Here is an 18088-nt window from a genome sequence, read left to right on the forward strand (position 1 = left end):
GATAATGAAAAACAATTACAGAACACTTCTTTCTAAGGATTTCTATTAAATCAAAGTGTATTCTTTCCTTTTTAAGATTTTGAACCATTTCCCTTCTTTTTCTTTCATACTTTTTTCAGTGTACCATAACATGTTTGTTTGTCTCTTGTTGCTCACAGTATTCACACATACCGGTGTTTTGTTTTCCTATTTTCAATAAAATACTGTTTAATTCTGTATGCCCAAATCTAAATCTTGATATACTTGTTTCTCCTCTTCTGTTCCTTCCTGCACATCTCATTTCTCCCACTCTCCTCTGAATCATGTAAAACCACTGTCCTTTCCTCTATTCTTCCCATTGCTTTTGCCACCTTTCCTTCAGCTTCTGTTTAATAATGCTCTTTGTTTCTATCTTACTAATTCTAACTGACACACTGATGGCTTTTCTTGTTGTAGCCTCCGTTACAGCCTTATCTGCCATTTCATTTCCTTTAACTCCACTATGTGCTTGTACCCATAAAAATATGACTGTAATGCCCATCCTTTGAATTTTGTATAATGTTTACTGGATTTACAGATCCTATCTTGTTAACTAAACTTTTTGATCCATCTGTGGATATCTGGATGAAGCTTTAGTAACTATTGATATATGCCTTTATTGTATGTGAATTCAAAATACACCCCCTATCCTTGTTTTTCTTTTCTAGTAGTGCAAGATCTATTTTTGCTTCAGGTACTGTTGGACTGAACTTTAAATCTGTTCATTTGAACTCCATTTCTTCTTGTTTTACTCTCCCTTTCTCTATTTAAAAACAAGATTCTAAGTGCTTTGTGCAGGATGATCTTCACTATGACAGCACCAGTCAGTCTGATGAGAAGATTGACACCAGGTGTGCAGCAACCAGAGCTGACATTCAAGCAGAGATCTTTTCTGAAAACAGGAACTCTCACTCTTCCACAAAACAAAAACCAAAAAAAACAAACAAGCGCATCAGAATTCTAACACCCATTGTACAAGGTGAGGAAATACAGAGAGAAGGTTTGCTCTAGATAATACAGGATGAGTAAAATGTATTAATGGTGTGTACCTTTTACATAACAGGTGTTTTAAATTTTAGATTTTGTCTAAAATAATTTATTTTTAAGTAAACTGGTTCAAGTTCAATTCAAGTCCAGAGTCACTGATGTGAAGTCAAAGTCAAGTAACTTGTAGAACAAGAAGACTGAAATTAAGGACTGTAATTGGGAGAGGATTAAGAACTTTCTCTACATTGCATGGAACTAAAAGTATGTTTAGCAGATGACTCTACTGGAGTTATATGTCATACTGTTAAGCATGAATTAGGAATGAAACAATGAAAAATAATATGATAAGAAAAAGACAAGGAAAGATAAACACATAGAGAAACTCACAGACTGATTATACAGAGGCAAAGCAAGGTATGTTTACGTTTATTTACGTGAATAGGAATTTGGTATAATCACATCAAGTGCATTTTCTTCATTAAATAAATTAAGCATTTCCCTCCTTAAAATCTTTATACTTTTTACAAAGGTACTTTCAGCTGACGAGTATATAGATGAAACTCTGGATAAGCAGTCCCGAAAACACCTCAGTCTTGCCTGGAAAGAAAGGATACATGCAATACATACTGCTCTTCAGCTAAATATGGCTGACAGCCTCCTCCTTTGTATGGCCATCGGGTCACTCTAGGTGAGCAGCTCTTCTGGGGGGGATACTGGGTTTTTGCCCTGAGGCGATTAAAGGGTTGGCTGACCTCATTCTCAGAGGAGCTGGTGTGTTGTGAGTAAACACTTGGTTCAAGATGAAAACACAGGCTGCAAACATGAGCCAACCCTTAGTTGGTGATACCATTGTTTCCCCATTACCCTAGAAGAGTCTGGAGAGATGAGAGGCACCTCTTTTTTATTTTTATTATTTTAGATTTTCAGGGACTACTCTTGCTCTAAGAGGCTGTATTTCACAGAGTCAGGTGACCCAGTCAGATGTGCTCTGAATAACATCTGATTGGTTCACCAACATCATGATTGCAAGTTTGGAATAGTAATCCACACTGTTTCAGGTAAACTACATTATCTTCAATAGAAAACAAACATCTTGCAAAAAGTATCCCATGTGTATTTTCACATAGTTTCTCATTATGTGAGGCTGGAGACACTTTTAAAAAGCTTGAAACAAAACAGCGATGTTTAATTCCTATGAGAAGCAGGGAATCCTGTGAGGGAAAAACAAAGCAAAAAGAAAAAAATAAATATTTCTATAACACTAGTCATTTTATTTTCCTGAACATGTAGATTAATGTTACTGTCCCTGCAGAAAATTTAAAAATGCTTTCAATTGCATGTAGAGGCTTTTGCTTTTAAATGTGAGGATGAAACATGGGACTGAAGCTCTTACAACTTATAAAATAAATGCTTTTTTTTATTACCTTAATTCATCTGATGATTCACTTAACATACCAGAAAAAAACCCATAAAAGTCAAAACATACAAAAATTGTAGGTATGTGTCCTTACCTTTAATTTTTCTTTTTAAATATCTCAGCTATTTTGAGTTAAAAAGACGTTAAACCATGCTAAATACCCTTTTTGAGACAAATGTGACATGTATGCTGTGCAATGATGAAAATAATCAATGAAAATAACTGCAACAACTCTGATGCAGCTAAATGCTAAAAATAAACATACTTTGCTTATCAGTATTGCCCATGTTTTTAGTCAAACAAACTGCAAATCAAAACTTTAACTGCAGTTTCAATATGTGTCTTAATAAAGCATTAGCTAACATATTTTGCCACATATCTTAGATTTATTGTATATGATATACCAATGAAAAATTAGCACATAACTTAAAAATGGAGTAATGGACGGAGCAGACAGAGCAGCAGGTAGAATAGCTGCTTTATAGTCTAATACCCATAAATAAAATCCAATACCACCAACTGACTCACATCTAACTTTTTTTGAAAAAGTCCAGCAGTCTGTAATTCAATCTTAGCTGTTCTGTTAAGCCTGCAGAAGTATCTTAGAGAACATCCGAGATATGCTTTTAAAGTGCTAATAAAATAAAATGTTCTACTAAGTAAACAAACAGTGGCATGAAGAACCAAGGAGCATGACATATAGGTCTGCTCAGAATTAGGTTACAAACTGGACAACAGATCCTAGTGCCAAGAAGAAAAACAATGTTGAAAGAAAGACAAAAAAAGGTTATGGATAGAAGAACATCCCCAAGGACCTTGATGTTTCTGTGAACACAGACATACTTCTAATGAGATTAAAGGTGAACTTCAACCTCAATGAACATCAGTGTCCAATAGCACCATCTGTCATTGTTTGAGCCAAGGAGGACGCCATTTTTAAAAACATATCAATAAAAATCTAGATTGGAATTTGCCAAACTAGCCACAGAGCTTCTATGAGAATGACCTATTAACAGCTACTGCACCAATGTACAGTACATTAGCTCCATGTTCACAAAAGGAAAAATGAAGCATATCAAGGAAAGAACACTGTCCCTACTGTGAAACAAAGAGGAGGCTCTGTTATGGCCTGGGCCTGCTTTGATTCATCAAGCTCAGGATGTCTTGCATCTCTGCAGGATCCAAAAAAAAACTGTCTAGGGATTCTAGCGATAAATGTGCTGCCCAGTGACAGAAAGCTTAGTCTCAGTCACAGGTCATGGGTCTGCAACAGGATAATGACCGAAAACACAAAGCTAAAAATACCCATGAATGACTAAGAGGAAAACATTGGACTATTCTGAAGAGGCCTTCTATGAACCCTGACCTAAATCCTACTGAGCATCTTTTTATCCACTCATGAGGAGTGGATAAAAATACCTACTGAGAGGAACAGAAGTTTTATTGACAGTTACAGGAATCATTTGACTGCCATTATTGCCTCAAAAGGTTGTGCAACTAAATATTGAGTTTAAGGGGCCATCAGTTTTGTCCAGTCATGTTTTATTGGTTTATTTTTCATAATCATTCAATTGAAGCATGACTGAAAAGCAATGTCTGACTTTCTTTTGTTCATTTAAATAGACTTTTATTATTATTGCTTTTGTCAGATTTAAGTTATTTATGCCATTGTGAGTTGGTCTTTTATTAAACAAGAGGTAAAAACAATTTGGTCCATGTGTATATTTTTTTAACGTGTTTGGGCTGTGTAATACCAATTTTAAGTTTTGTCCCCTTTCACTGAAGTTGATCTTTAAATTCCTATAAAAAGCGTAGAAGTGTTACTGTTTTTGCAGAGAAAAGTGGTTCAATAAAGCTCTGACTTGTTGGGGCTGTATACAAAGCTTCTTCATATCATACTAATATATGAAGAAAGTCTAAAGACCACGTAAATTTTTGGCATTATGTTTATAAAACATAAAATCCCATTAAGCCATCTAAAACAAATACAGAAAATGTCTGTAAAACATGATACAAGAACCAAGTCTTAATTAATTTTATATCACAATAAAAAAAATAAAAAAATCTGAAACATCCTTAAAAATATACTCGCAATGCACAGACAGAGGCTGGAAAAGAGTCATAGAAAAATAAATAAGAATGAGCATCCTTAAAGGAGCCTTCAAAACATACAAACAAGAACATTTTAAACATGTGCATAAAGTATTTCCACACATTAAACACAACTTGTGCTGAAACAGTCAAAAGTCTTAGATTTTCAGTAGGAATATTTCGTTTCTGCAATTAGTTAAATTAAATAAAATTAATTGCTTAGATTCCGACCTAAATTAAGGTTCAACAATTAAGCAGTGCTGTCCTTTTCAATTAGATTTATAGTTTACAAAAAAAACTTCCCCTAACATCCTGTCTGCTTTACCCTGAATTTAAAAGGCGATGTTAGAACATCCACAGACTACCAAATAGGTACATTTTGGTCTTTAAATAAATATAGCAATTTAAAACAAATTTGTACAATTATTGCTGTTAGGGTTAGGGCTGTGTACTGATATGGCCGTCATCATCAATCAGCGAATCGCTGTGGATGTGTTGAGGGCTTCTGTTATAGTGGCCACCACCAGCTGCTTGTTTTTTACCATTGTGTCATTGTCCTGCTCCTCACTCGGGGTCACACTGTCAACTAAATTACACTACCATCATCATCATCATCATCATCATTTATTTTTATTTTTCTCCACAAAGTTAAAGAGCACATCACAACTCCACGGGCTTTAGGACCTACAGGATCCCCCCTCTGAGGATGGTCTTGTTTTTGTCCGTTACCTTCATGCATGTAATCATTGATTGTGCCTATTGTCACAGGCCATCTGTAGGGTCCCATGGGATTGATAGTGCTGATAGTGCAGTCTATCCCTAATTTCCACTTGCAGTTTAACCACAAACTGGTTTCATGATTTGAGCTGGCATTAAAAGGCAAAACAAGTTGCACCATCTGAGTGCTGAACAGGGATTTTATTGGTTTGGTGCATTTATTTATTTTATGGTTAATAGATTACTGCATTTTTATGAGCTGTAAAATTATATTTATTCCAAGACTTATAAAGTTTAAAGTAGATGTTTTCCCCCCACATTATTGATATTACCATGTTGACTGAAATAATAACCAAGAAATCACTTCCAACTTTACTGTAATCAGTTCAATAGTTCTTACTTATAGGCCTTATTTATTTATTTTTTTTATTATCTTTCCTCTTTTTTGTGGTTATTGCATATTTCTCGACTGCTTATTCTAAACTAATCCAAGACAAATCCCAAAAAAAAGACATTGATATTTAAAAAAAAAAGAAATTACGCTATGTTGCTGCAGCAGGAGCCCAGCCTACCCCCTGCCCTCCCTTTACGCGCCTCCTGGGCTCCTTTTTCCCACTGCTGAGAGGAGCAGGACGCGGCATCTGAGGCGGGAAGCAAATAACCTACAAGCACTTCCTCAAAAGGGAGAAAAAAAAGTTCACACTCACACACACAGACAAGTTAAGACTCACAGCATTTCAGAGCCCAGCGAAGTAACTGCAGGGAAGAACCATGTGGACGCGCACCACGGATACTTTATCAGCAGGCCTTTTTTATTTTACATTTTCTTTCACTGGGGGATATTTCTTTGATTTTCTGGATAGCAAGTTTGAAATAAACTAAATGCACTTTATCTTACGACCTGGTTTGCATAAATATACTCAGCTGGATTGAGAGGAACAGTAGAGGATATTTTTTCTCACTGAAACGCACCTGTGCGCCTATAGCGCACGGGTAATGTAAAGAACTGGGAAGCTATGAGATGCAATAAATTTCCAGTTTAAGCATTTACCATGAGAGGACTTGGCTTTTCTGGATTATGAAAGTCTGAATCTTAATGCAAAAAAAACGTGTGATTTGGACAGTATGCTGCAGGTGAACAGTAAGGAATACACCAGGTGCCTATAGGAGGAACAGCCATCATCCCGATTTTCTGAGCTTGCAGGTGAAGTCCAAAAAACTACGCAGTAACAGCTGTCATATTCTCCGGGATCCTCCTGCTACTGGCAGCAAGTGCGCCCTGCTCGGGTCTCTACTGCGCATGTCAGACTGCTGGACAGCTCCAGAGAGGGAAATTTAAAAACGGTTTTTGAAGGAATCGGGTCCAGCACAGAGGATTACAGTACAAGGGCTCAGGACCAGCTCCCACAATCTCCCATATAAACCAAAACAGGTAGGTTTATTCCAACTGATGCTTCTATATTTTAGGAAACAAGTGATTTTGGATGTAAATTTGTTTTTTTTTTATCCTTTTAAATGAGTAATGAAAAACATAATTAATTTTGCTTCATAGAAAGGTTGGCAGTAATGAAATAATATATATTCTCTGTATTGTGTGTAAGACATTAAGGTGGAATTACAAAACAGCCTTAAGATAGAAGATAGAAATGTTTTGTCATACCTTATTTTAAAAAAAATGAAGTTTTAAAACACCTTTTTATTTATTTCATTTTTTCCTGATCTACTTGTATTTTTTTCTATTTTATGTTACCTTTGTATTTTATGTAACTTGAAATACTACATTTTTTTTTGTTGTCGTTTTTGCAGTATACGTATATTAGAGCTGCATATTGCGATATGACTAGTTCTGCTTAGGTTGTTATTTTGCAGTTAAAAGACCAGTTTAATCATACATCTGACATGTACCACAGGAAAAGCTGCAACATACCCCAGGAGATGATAGAAGGTGGAATAACTTCCAGGATGTCAGGAATAATTGACAATGCTGGGCATCATCCATCTCCACAGGACTACAGGTATTATTATATGATATATAGCTTGATATAAAAAATATATCAAGATGAAAAGAAATGTATGAATCAAATCCTTTGAGGTCTTGCGGTAGATTTTTGCTATTTACATTGTCTATACTGGTATTAGATGGACAGCTCTTTTTATGTTTGTTAGGGTCCCATGAAAAGAAGCAAAGGCAGAAAAAAAAGCCCAAAGAATAAATGATTTTCACTCTGAATAGATCTGTCAGAAACCATCAGCTCTGTTTACACTCCTGCTGTCGGCGCACGGAGAGCCTGAGCCTCTGGGCTGCCCAGCACAGGGGGAGATGGGGTGCTCTGGGTCACCAGTGTGCACAAGTGGCTCCCAATTAGGAGCAGGGGTGGGGGGTGCTGTTAAAGGAAAGGCGGAGGGACAATATTTAGAGTTGTTGAACTCTAGGGTAAGGTTAGGATGGGACATGGAAACACCGGCTAAATGTTTTGCATCAGTGAGCAATTTCCATGCTCTACTGGGGACAGAAGGGGTGTGAGAACGTCCCCAATTTGTCAACTGTTGAATAGTTTCAACTAACACATATTCAGCTATAATAATAAATAATGATTTTGTATGCAAACGTTGGAAAAGGTACATGTATATTTGAAATTATGGCTGGGATTCCATATAACTGCTATGTACTTTGTTAGAATTAAATGAAAATTCATACCTGTGAGAAAAAAGGGTAAGGAGAATGAGATGTAAGGGGCACAAAAAGTGATCCTGTGAAGTGGTGCCTTAAATGTCTGCATGTGATTTCAGCCAGCAATGGTGTCAAAGCAGACAGTCAACACATAGCAACCCTGACCTCAAACTACATTCACCTAGCATGGCCCCCCTCCCCCCACCTCCATCTCCCCAAGTTCTCCGTTAGTGCAGGGTGATGGTGGGGGGTTGGGGAATGGGGGTCCTGTGCGGATAGAGGCTGGAAAGGGACAGGGAAGCAGATGGTATCCTATTTGTCCCTCTATGTGAGGGCTGTCATTCCAGCAGATTAATGCAAGGGGCCGCATAAAGAAAAGAAATGACAGAGACAATTAAGGAAGGCTCCTGGGAAGACAATAGAGACACGTGCCACTGGGCAGATTTGTCGTTTGGGACACAATAGGTGATCATTTTTCAATAGATGGGGCCAACTGTTTCAGGCAACATGTGCCGCCGTACCATGTTTCAAACGATCTCATGTGTTGTTTACTTATGATTCAGCCAATGGGTGAGGCGCGAACGTAGTCACCTGACATGGGACCAATTTTTTTTTTTTTATCAGAAGTTACGCTGTGTGTCTAGATGAAGAGGGGGGTGGTGTACCTCTCCACTGTCCACAGACCCAGTGAATAACTGAATTGTATATGTTGTCATAGAGACTGGAACTGCAGAACTTGGTGTGTTTCCTGAGAAGGCTGGAGAGGATTCAAGAGGATTCCTCACCTTTCATTAGTTTTCTTCAAGCTTTTCTATTTAAAAGAAATACTGTAGGCTGAGCGGTCAAACTAAACAATAATCCACTACGTTTACATTTTATGCAAGAAATGTAAATCATTCTTTGAAAATACTAAGAGTGAAAAACAAATTAAAATGTAATGAATCTAAGGTCCGAAACAAATAGACAAAAAAAGTCCACGTAGTTAATAAAGTCACAGTATTTTATAATTTAAACAGAGTTTATTTAACTACCTTACTGCTGATTAAAACTGTCACTTCTGTAAAACACTTGTGTTTAATCTTCTTATGCTTAATCCTGAATTGCTAAAACAGGGCCTTACCCAGCGGCTTTCATCTCTGTCTCCCCCCATTATAACCTATCAGATGCTTTTGTCTTTTTGAGATAAAAAGGAACTCTATTCAAGTGTTTTGATTTAAAATCCCTCTTCTGATCTATGTGTGTCTAAGCTGACAGTTGAGTTAACCTCGCAAACCTCATTTCCATCCCCCCTCCCTCCATTCTTGAAGGCTTCTGACCACAGACCCCTCCCAGCTGAGAGTGGAGGACCTCCCTGGGGACCTGCAGTCCCTGTCATGGCTCACCTCAGTGGATGTGCCCAGGCTACAGCAGATGGTTGATAGCAGAGGACACAGCAATGGGCCCTCCCAGGGCAGCCTGCTGGAGCAACAGACAGGTGAGGGGGCCAATATTTGAAAACTGCAATAGCTCTCTGGTTGGATAATTCAGGACAGATGTAATCTATTCTATTGTAGGGGGGAAATCAAGATAAAAAGATTATCTTTCTTTTTTTATTCTCACATTACAGCCTCAAAATTCGAAGTATTTCACAGATCTACAAAATACAAAATCAAAAAGGTTAATCAAAACTGTTACACATAAACATATCCTTGGATAGGCTTTTGAATTTAGCCATCTTTAATTTAACAGGATCCAGTGCTAACAGAAGAAGCCACTGTGCAAATTAAATAAAGTCCATCTTTGTGTTATTTCATCTCAGTATAAAACCAGCTGTTCAGTGAAGGTCTCATAGGGGTGTGACAGGCGGAATAAGGATGTGGACGAGTTTAAAGCAACATACAATAAGAGTATAACAATATGAGAAAGAATATGCCAAAACTATGACCCCACCATGGAATGGGAATTCATCTAAATCCACAGCTAGAGGAGAGCATGAATTACAGACAGAAGCTAATGGTAACTCTGGCGGAGCTGCAGAGATACACAGCTTAGCTAAATACCCTGACAGACCATCTAGTATGCAGCAACACATGGCTAACAAAAATAACAGATCCCTGGACACTGTTCATGTTTCTATATGTAAGCAGATGAGAAGGAGAGGTGAGCAGGAGAAAAACAAAAATCACAACTCTTACTGTTTTAAATATTTGTAGTGCAAAGTATCTCATAAGAAATGCATTAAAGTTTGTTGTTTTAACGACAAAATCATAATTTTTTAGGTTTGGTGAGCTAAAATTACCAATGTTTGCCTTATCAATGCACCTGTTGATATTCCCCTTTATCCAGGAGGGTGTGAAAAGAAATTTAATTTGAGAGCTCCAGCCTCAAATTATTTTAGGCTTCTACTGGCCATGTATTACAGAAGAGCAGAGCAAAAATATGAAACAACTCAGGTTTCCTTAATAGCATCTTTCCAAGAACGTAACTTAGACATTTGTTTTTTAAAAGTTTTTAATCCAAACAAAAAAAGTTTTAAAATGCCTTTTTAAAACCATTTGTCTTTGGTAGGACTTTGGCTACCTTTGTCATTTTCTGAGGCACACTGCCATTTTTACAATCCAGAAGTGCACATCAGAAGTCAGATAATTTAACCAGATTCTCTTTGACTAAATAGTCAATCCTGAATATAGTTTTATTTCTAGCCGTTTTGCATAAATTACTTCTGACTGCTGTTGGTGGAGATGTTTGAACATTGCTCTTTGATTAATTGATAATTTTCATGTTTGCCAATAAAGTTCTCAAACACAGAAATTTTTAGACTAGAAGCTTTGGAGGAAACCTAAAGTCTGTGGACATTAGACATAAACCTAATTTAATGCCCTCTTTATCGATATTTTAATTTAATCACCTTCCCTAACGGCTAACTTTAAACCTTACAGTGAGTGAGAAACCTAAACCTGAGGTCAAAACAAGCCTAAAAATACACCCCAGATGTTGCACAATGGCTGCCCACTGTTCTCCTTTGGGGGGATTAAGTGCAGAGGACTGATTTTATTGTAAAGTAAAAAATTGCAACAACAAATAATAATAATGATTATTATGAGCAAATGTTACGACTCAGAACAGAGGACCCAGTATTCAGGTAAGACAGACAGTGGGATATTCAAAAAGAGTTTATTAAAATGAGGGGCTGCAGATCTTCAGTAGCAGCGGCTAGGGTGTCTGAAGGAGGAAACTCTGGAGAGAGGAAAACACAGGTTAGTGACCAAGTAAATCTAAAGGAAGAAGATTATGAATGTGAGTCACTAACCTGGTCAGTCCATAGCCAGAGAACGAGTTAGGATCCAACCAGTGGGCTGCCAACAAGATGCGGTGGGCAACACCCAGGGTGTCCCAGATGCTGCAGTCCCAGAGAACATGCAGGAGTCTGAAGCCAGGTCAGGCAAACAGATCAGAACAGGAACAGGGAGGCTCAGAGAGCCAGGAGTCCAAAGACAGTTTAGGCAAACCATTCAGATGGGAACAGGCAGGCTCAGAGGTTGAGAGGCAGAAGAGGTCAAGATCAGGTAATCAGAAACACTCAGGTACACTAAAAACGCTCTCAGCAATGGCTAGAGAGAACAAGCTAATCTGGCATTGATAACTGGAGCAAGCTCCTTAAATAGAGGCAGGAGCAGGTGAATCAGAGGAGCAGTAATGAGCAACCGGGCAGAATTGGACAGGTGAAGGAAATGAGTAATTAAGCCAGTCATCACTGCCAAAATCATGATTCCAAAAAGGGATAAAAATCCATCAAACATCTGAAACATATATCTGCTGATCTATTGTGTGAGCTGTAAATTTTCTTTGGGAAGCACTTTTTTGGTACTATAAACTAGTTTAATCTTTAAACTGCACTATATTTGTATTTTTGCCATGGAATAAACCACATAATACCAAAACAAATGTTTACAAAAGTGTGAATCAGATGGAGCAATAGTAAGAACTAATCCTAAGTACAGAATGCATTTATACGGAACTATAAAACATTCATCTGAAAATAGTAGGCCTGAAAAGGTTACAGTGAAGTAACGAGGGAGACAAAACTGTTGCAGGATTTTGTAGATATTAATCAATTTAAACGAAAACTGTATATCAGTTCTACCTCAATTTTATTGGTGCAATAGGTATAAGATTCCATGAATGATCAAATCGAATAACAGTGTGGGTTTTTCCTGCATTATATTATTTTAACTAATATGAAGGCTGAACAGTGTATGCATAGTTTTGATAAGATACACTTGCTCAACATCCAACACTGGAAAAACGATCTAGAAATAAGTACAAATTTCTTAAATTTAGTGTATTTATCCTTAATTTGAGTAGGTAAATGAGATAGTTTGCCAATGGAATGAGTATTTTTACTCTTAAAATAAGATAATTAGATAATATGCACTTGAAATAAGACAATGCAATGTGTTTTCTTTTCTTAAGTGTAAATTGTCTTGTCCCATTGGCAAAATGTATCTTTTATCTCCTCAATCCAAGAAAAAAATACCATTATTTTAAGAAAAAACTACTTATGTAGCTTTCGATTATTTCCAGTGAACCAACTATATTTTATTTTAAAGACAGATTTGTGGAGCTACATTTCATTTCCCTACTTAATTCACCGTAGCAGAAAACTCAAAATAGTCAAAGCTGATTTTCTATTTTATTACTTTTCTATTTGTCTGTGTGTTGGTTCTTGGAAACTGGAAAGAGCACTAGCACCTGGATGAATAGGCACTTTTTAATGGGACTGTTATTTGAACCTTTTCTGTGTAGCTCAACTAAATAACATGACGATACCAGTCAGCCAGAACTCCGTGCTGCACCTTCAGAGCAACATGCAGCACAGCCCCCTGGGTATCAGCATAATAAACACCCACAGTGGAAGTGTGAGTAATCACAGCACAACATGAATTAAAGGTCATATTTATGGTGCATAGCTTTGTTAAAAATGAGCTTGTGTTGGTTTCCCAGATGTCTCCTTTCTCCATGAATGGGCTGCCTTCCCCTGGATATCAATGTCCTACCTCAGTATACCAGCCTGCATCTCAGCAGGTGTACTCTCTCACCCAAAATGGACAACAGGTGAGACTCTATGCAAGGACTTATTAATATGTTAAATACCATTTTCATAATAAACTTTGAAATTTCAGTATTTTTCTCAGTACGCCTAAAACTTCTTCTTGTTTTTTTCAAATAAAAAAAAACTCATCACATAGCAATACTTAAAAGAAGTCTTTACATGAAATTATATGTAATAAATGAAATGTCAGCGGGGAAAAGAGCTATGAACACACTTCAGGAAATGTAAACAATACCTGTTTACAAGTTTTTCCTGTTAATGACAACATAAACACATCTGTTTGCTAAAACTAACCACACACAGGTCTTTGTTCTGATTTCGACATCCAGTCACTCAAACTTTCTTTAAATGCTAACATTTTTTGGGTTTTCTTCTATGATCTATGCATTATTTTAATAGATTGTCAACTGAATAAAAGCATTCTCACTATATTCAAAAATGTTATGAGTTAAAACATTCAGCCTGAACCTTTCAACATGCTTAAATGAGCTGTTTCCTCAGCAGAGGAGTCTTGTGCAGCAAATAGGCATACAGGCAGTTTTTATAAGAGCATTACTTATTGTTTTATTAGAAAAGTGTTAGGTAAAAAAAAAAAAAAAAACTTTTATGGCTATTTTTTTGGACTAGAAACTTCACCAGGAGCATCTGGTTTATGGTGAATAGATTTTCTTTAAAGACAGGATTATGGCTCAAGTATTCCTCACTGAAGCATTTAAAAAAGTCCGTAGATAATGCCATCATTATGTTTTATCAAAAAAATAGTTTTAACTGTCCATTAAGATGAAACAAGCTGAAACAAATGGGCATTCATGAGAGTAAAGACTGGCTTCTAAACATCAACTGATTTCAGGCTGTTCTTTGCTTTTTGTCCCCTTTTTTGTTATTTTTCTATATCCTTTTTATCACCTAACAGAATTAGGCAACTTAATTTATAGACTAAATTGTTTTCTTTTATTTTTTGAGTGGGTTAATTGACTTTGTGCCAAAATCTGATTTTAACTTTATGTCAACAGCCAAATTATAAACATATTTACAAAGAAAGATGTTGTTGTTTTAAATCCTTGACTATGAAAGACTGAAAGCTTCTCCATTCTCTTCTCTGGTTTAGTGCTCAGCAGGTGGACTTTATAGCAATGTGTCTTTCAACAACCAAAGTCTTTTCGCACAACCTCGTCTAGCCCCACAAGAACAGGACCTGCAGCCCAAATCTTTCCCCAAACCAATTTACTCCTACAGGTGAGCAAATACACAAAATAGCCTCATAGATCTCTTCATTCATCTGATCTATTTTAAACAAACTTCCACTCGTATTGTTTTCTTCCAGTTGTTTGATTGCCATGGCTTTAAAGAACAGCAAAACTGGAAGCCTCCCTGTCAGTGAGATCTATAGCTTTATGAAGGAACACTTTCCATATTTCAAGGTCTGATTTTTCTTTATATTATTAATAGACACTGAGTGAAAATAAGGTACTGTCATGTTAGCAATAAAAATTCAATTAATTGTGTAATACGTTGATTTTTAACAGACTGCACCTGATGGTTGGAAGAATTCAGTCAGACACAACCTTTCCTTAAATAAATGCTTTGAGAAGGTGGAAAACAAGACGAGCAGCTCTTCCCGTAAGGGCTGCCTGTGGGCGCTGAACCCTGCCAAAATTGACAAGATGGAGGAAGAGATGCAGAAGTGGAAACGCAAAGATCTCCCAGCTATTCGCCGCAGCATGGCAAATCCAGGTCAGAAAAATCTATTCAGAAACTTTAAAGTTAAAACATGTTTTCAACTTAGTCTGACAGTCTGTTCTGCTTTCCTCCAGACGAGCTGGACAAACTGATCACAGACCGCCCAGAAAACTGCAGACGGAAGCCTCTGGAGCCCGGCATGACCCGGCTGGCTGGCTGCACAACTGGTCTCCCTCTGTCTGTGCCTGCACAGATGCAACCTCCGCCCATCGTCACACTGTCTCTGCCATGTTTGCCCATGCACCAACACCACCAGCTTCAAGCTCAACTCCAGGCTCAGGCCCGACTGGGCCCCATGTCCCCTGCTCCGGCCCAGACGCCCCCCCTCCACACGGTCCCTGACCTTTCCCACAGTCCACTCACCCAGCAGCCCAGTAAGCCTCCTGATGATTTTTACAGTGTGCAGAGTGATACAAACACAGAGGTGGATGCACTGGACCCCAGCATCATGGACTTCGCCTTTCAAGGTAAAAAAAATATTAAACCTTTTCCAAAAAAAACAAATGTTGGTTTATCCGTCCATTCCTGCTTAGTCCTTGTCAGGGTCGCATTGAGGTTGGTCCTTATATTCCGGAGTCTGTGGGTGAGAGGTGGGGTTGAATATATTACCTAAATTCTAAAAAAAAAAAAAAAGAAAATTAATAGTTTAATTAACTTAAAAAGTCAAATCAAAAACATGATTTAAAGATTAATTTTTAAAACAATTAATTCATACATGAATTTGTTGTATGTTAAAACAATAATATGCCTGTTAGATATTTTGTAATCATTTGTGGTAAGGCTTTAAAACATAATGAATTAAATATATACTAAATGAAACATAGGTTGAAAGATTTAATACAAATGTTAAAGTAATTATGAACAGAGCCTTATTTATCCCATGTATCTATTGCTATTAGATAGGCTGAGGTGGGAAAAACATATAAGAAAATCCAAAGTTGCACAGCATTGAATATTTTATAGTTTTCCTAAAAACTGGTCCTACAACTAATGAGCAGAGAAGCATGAATTCCCTCCTTTATCAACAGCATGACAGTTTCAGACCACCTAACTTTTAGTCTTACAGCCATTTCAAATGAGTAGAGAATTAATTATAATTTCAGAATTACAGTAATTTTATAAACTTTTTCAAAAATATACCAGTAATATCACTATATTCATATTAAGTTTAAACAGTTTTTTTCAACTAATAGTATATGGTTTAAACGTTTATTAAATCTAGTTTCTCAATTTATTACTTTTCTGTTCCAATTTATAATAACCAAACTGTTGATTATTCATGGCAATAACACCCTAAGTAATGCTTTTCAGGGAACTTGTGGGAAGAAATGAAAGATGACAGCTTTAACCTGGATGCTTTGGGCACCTTCAGTAACTCCCCTCTGCGACTTTCAGACTGTGACTTGGGATCAGCGATCCCTCCAGCCTCCAATGGAGTGAGCGGGTCGCTGTCAGATGTGCAAGTGACGGGGCTGTACACCTCATACACCTCACAGGATCCCCTGTCCTCCCAGTACATGGGCAGCCAACCCAACAGCAAACCCATTGCCCTGCTTTAAAAAGGCCAAACTGTTTCCTAATAATCAACTTTTTTCGTTCTTCCCAATTTTTGGATGGCAGCTAACAAAGTGGGATTATTTACGAAGAAGTGAAAGTTCTAGGAACTTGGAGAACCTTGACGGAAACTTTTTTTTTTAACAATTAAACTGATTTCTAGGAACTAAAACCACATATGACTTGAAAAAAAAAAAGTCAGACCTGAAATCTTTAGTTTTGCCAAGCAAAGACTGGAAACCTCTATAAGTACAGTGTGTGGAGAACTGCATGGAAGTTAGTTCTTACCTGTTCCTCTATTGTTCTCCGTTCTGTGATGTAGCTCAAAAACTCTTGTCTGTTGTATTGTGCTAGACTTTATTGCTGTGATGTTTTATTTATATTTATAAAAGACAGCTGGGGAAGATGATGACTCTATCAATCTTTTGCTGTATATATTTAATTGTTTGAATTTGGTGTAACCCACATCTTTCCAAAACACACCCAGTAAGTCAGCTTGTACTTGGTGCTCCTCCACCTTATGATTTACATTTCTGAAATGAAGATGTTTGATTTGCTATTTGCCTTGATAAACATAAAAAAAACTGGATTTTCAGGAACTTCATTGTTAAGATGCTGAAAATAAAATAAATTATTAGGAGCATCCCATACAGTTTCACAATAACAAGCCTTTTACACTTTAAGTGCATCTCAGTAAAGTCTAATATAAGGTTGTTATTTCAGTAATTCCATTAAACCAGCCAAACTACTAACTAATATGTTGGTGTTTCTTACAAACAGTGGTATATTTCAAGCATTTATTTCTCAAATTTGATTGTGGCAGACAGATTTTTAAATTATAATTCTGTTTCTTAGATAATTACAATATCAATAAGTCAATAAAAAATTTTCTTGAAATCAGAAATATCTGCATGTTAAAAGCTTGTCCATGAACTGGATTCAATCTTTGGTTCGGGCTCGTTTTGCATCAATTACTGCATACAGCGTAGCATGGAGGCAGTCGTCCTATAAATATGCTGAGGTGATGATGAAGCCCAGATTGCTTTAATGGAATCATTTAGCTTATCAGCATTCATAGCTCTGGTTCCATCTATCTGCTATTAAACTGCCAAAAAAGCTACTGTTTCGACAACTGTTCCAAGGCATGGAGACAGTTTTAGGGCAAAAATGCCCTTTAAGGACTGCCATAAAGTATTCTTCCTAGACCTGGATATCAACATTAGCTGTTCAACAGATCTCCTATATGTGGGCAAGCCTTTCAGGCCCGGGATGGTTTGTTTAGCCATTTCAAGACCCATAATGACTGATATATAAAGCAACATTGAGTTTTAGCTTTCTTAAAATATGAGAGATGAACATTATGCCATTAAAATCTACTGGTTCTCAGTGGAGCTTAGGACAGGCCAGTTGCACAGTGATATGTCATTTAAGCAGGTGTTGGTATAATCGGTTGTGAGGATAGGTGCCCAGTCCTGTTGGGCAATGAAATCAACAATTCCCAAAGCCCTGTCTGCAGAGAAAAGCATAAAACTCTTCAACATTTTCTTGCAGACAGCTGCTCTGACTTGCGACTTCAGAAAACACCCTGGTTCAATACTAGTAGAAGACATAAGTCTCCAAATCATTATTGACTGAGCAAACTGCAAACTGAGCCTTAAGGAACTTGGATTCGGTGCCTCTCCACCTTTACTCAAGACTGCTTTAGTTTTAAACAAAATGCTAAATTTTGCTTTCAACTGAAAGATGACTTTGGAACATCCTTCAGTGCATTTGACTCCTCTGTGAGACATAAACTGTCCCT

At 37.1% G+C, this 18088-nt stretch overlaps 1 protein-coding gene across 1 annotated transcript; it reads left to right on the forward strand.

Moving 5' to 3' along the window:
• The first annotated feature begins 5928 nt into the window (after positions 1-5928).
• On the forward strand, positions 5929-17043 carry foxn4 (forkhead box N4). The gene is made up of 10 exons (XM_038290089.1): positions 5929-6662; positions 7141-7245; positions 9209-9375; positions 12687-12799; positions 12885-12995; positions 14102-14229; positions 14318-14414; positions 14520-14727; positions 14808-15200; positions 16045-17043. Exons 2-10 carry the CDS (start codon positions 7166-7168, stop codon positions 16290-16292), a joined length of 1545 nt encoding a protein of 514 aa, XP_038146017.1. The 5' UTR covers positions 5929-6662; positions 7141-7165; the 3' UTR covers positions 16293-17043.
• The last annotated feature ends 1045 nt before the right edge of the window (positions 17044-18088 follow it).

Source organism: Cyprinodon tularosa, unplaced genomic scaffold (genome assembly GCF_016077235.1).
Source record: "Cyprinodon tularosa strain WSP-4 unplaced genomic scaffold, ASM1607723v1 ctg275, whole genome shotgun sequence".
NCBI lineage: Eukaryota > Metazoa > Chordata > Actinopteri > Cyprinodontiformes > Cyprinodontidae > Cyprinodon > Cyprinodon tularosa.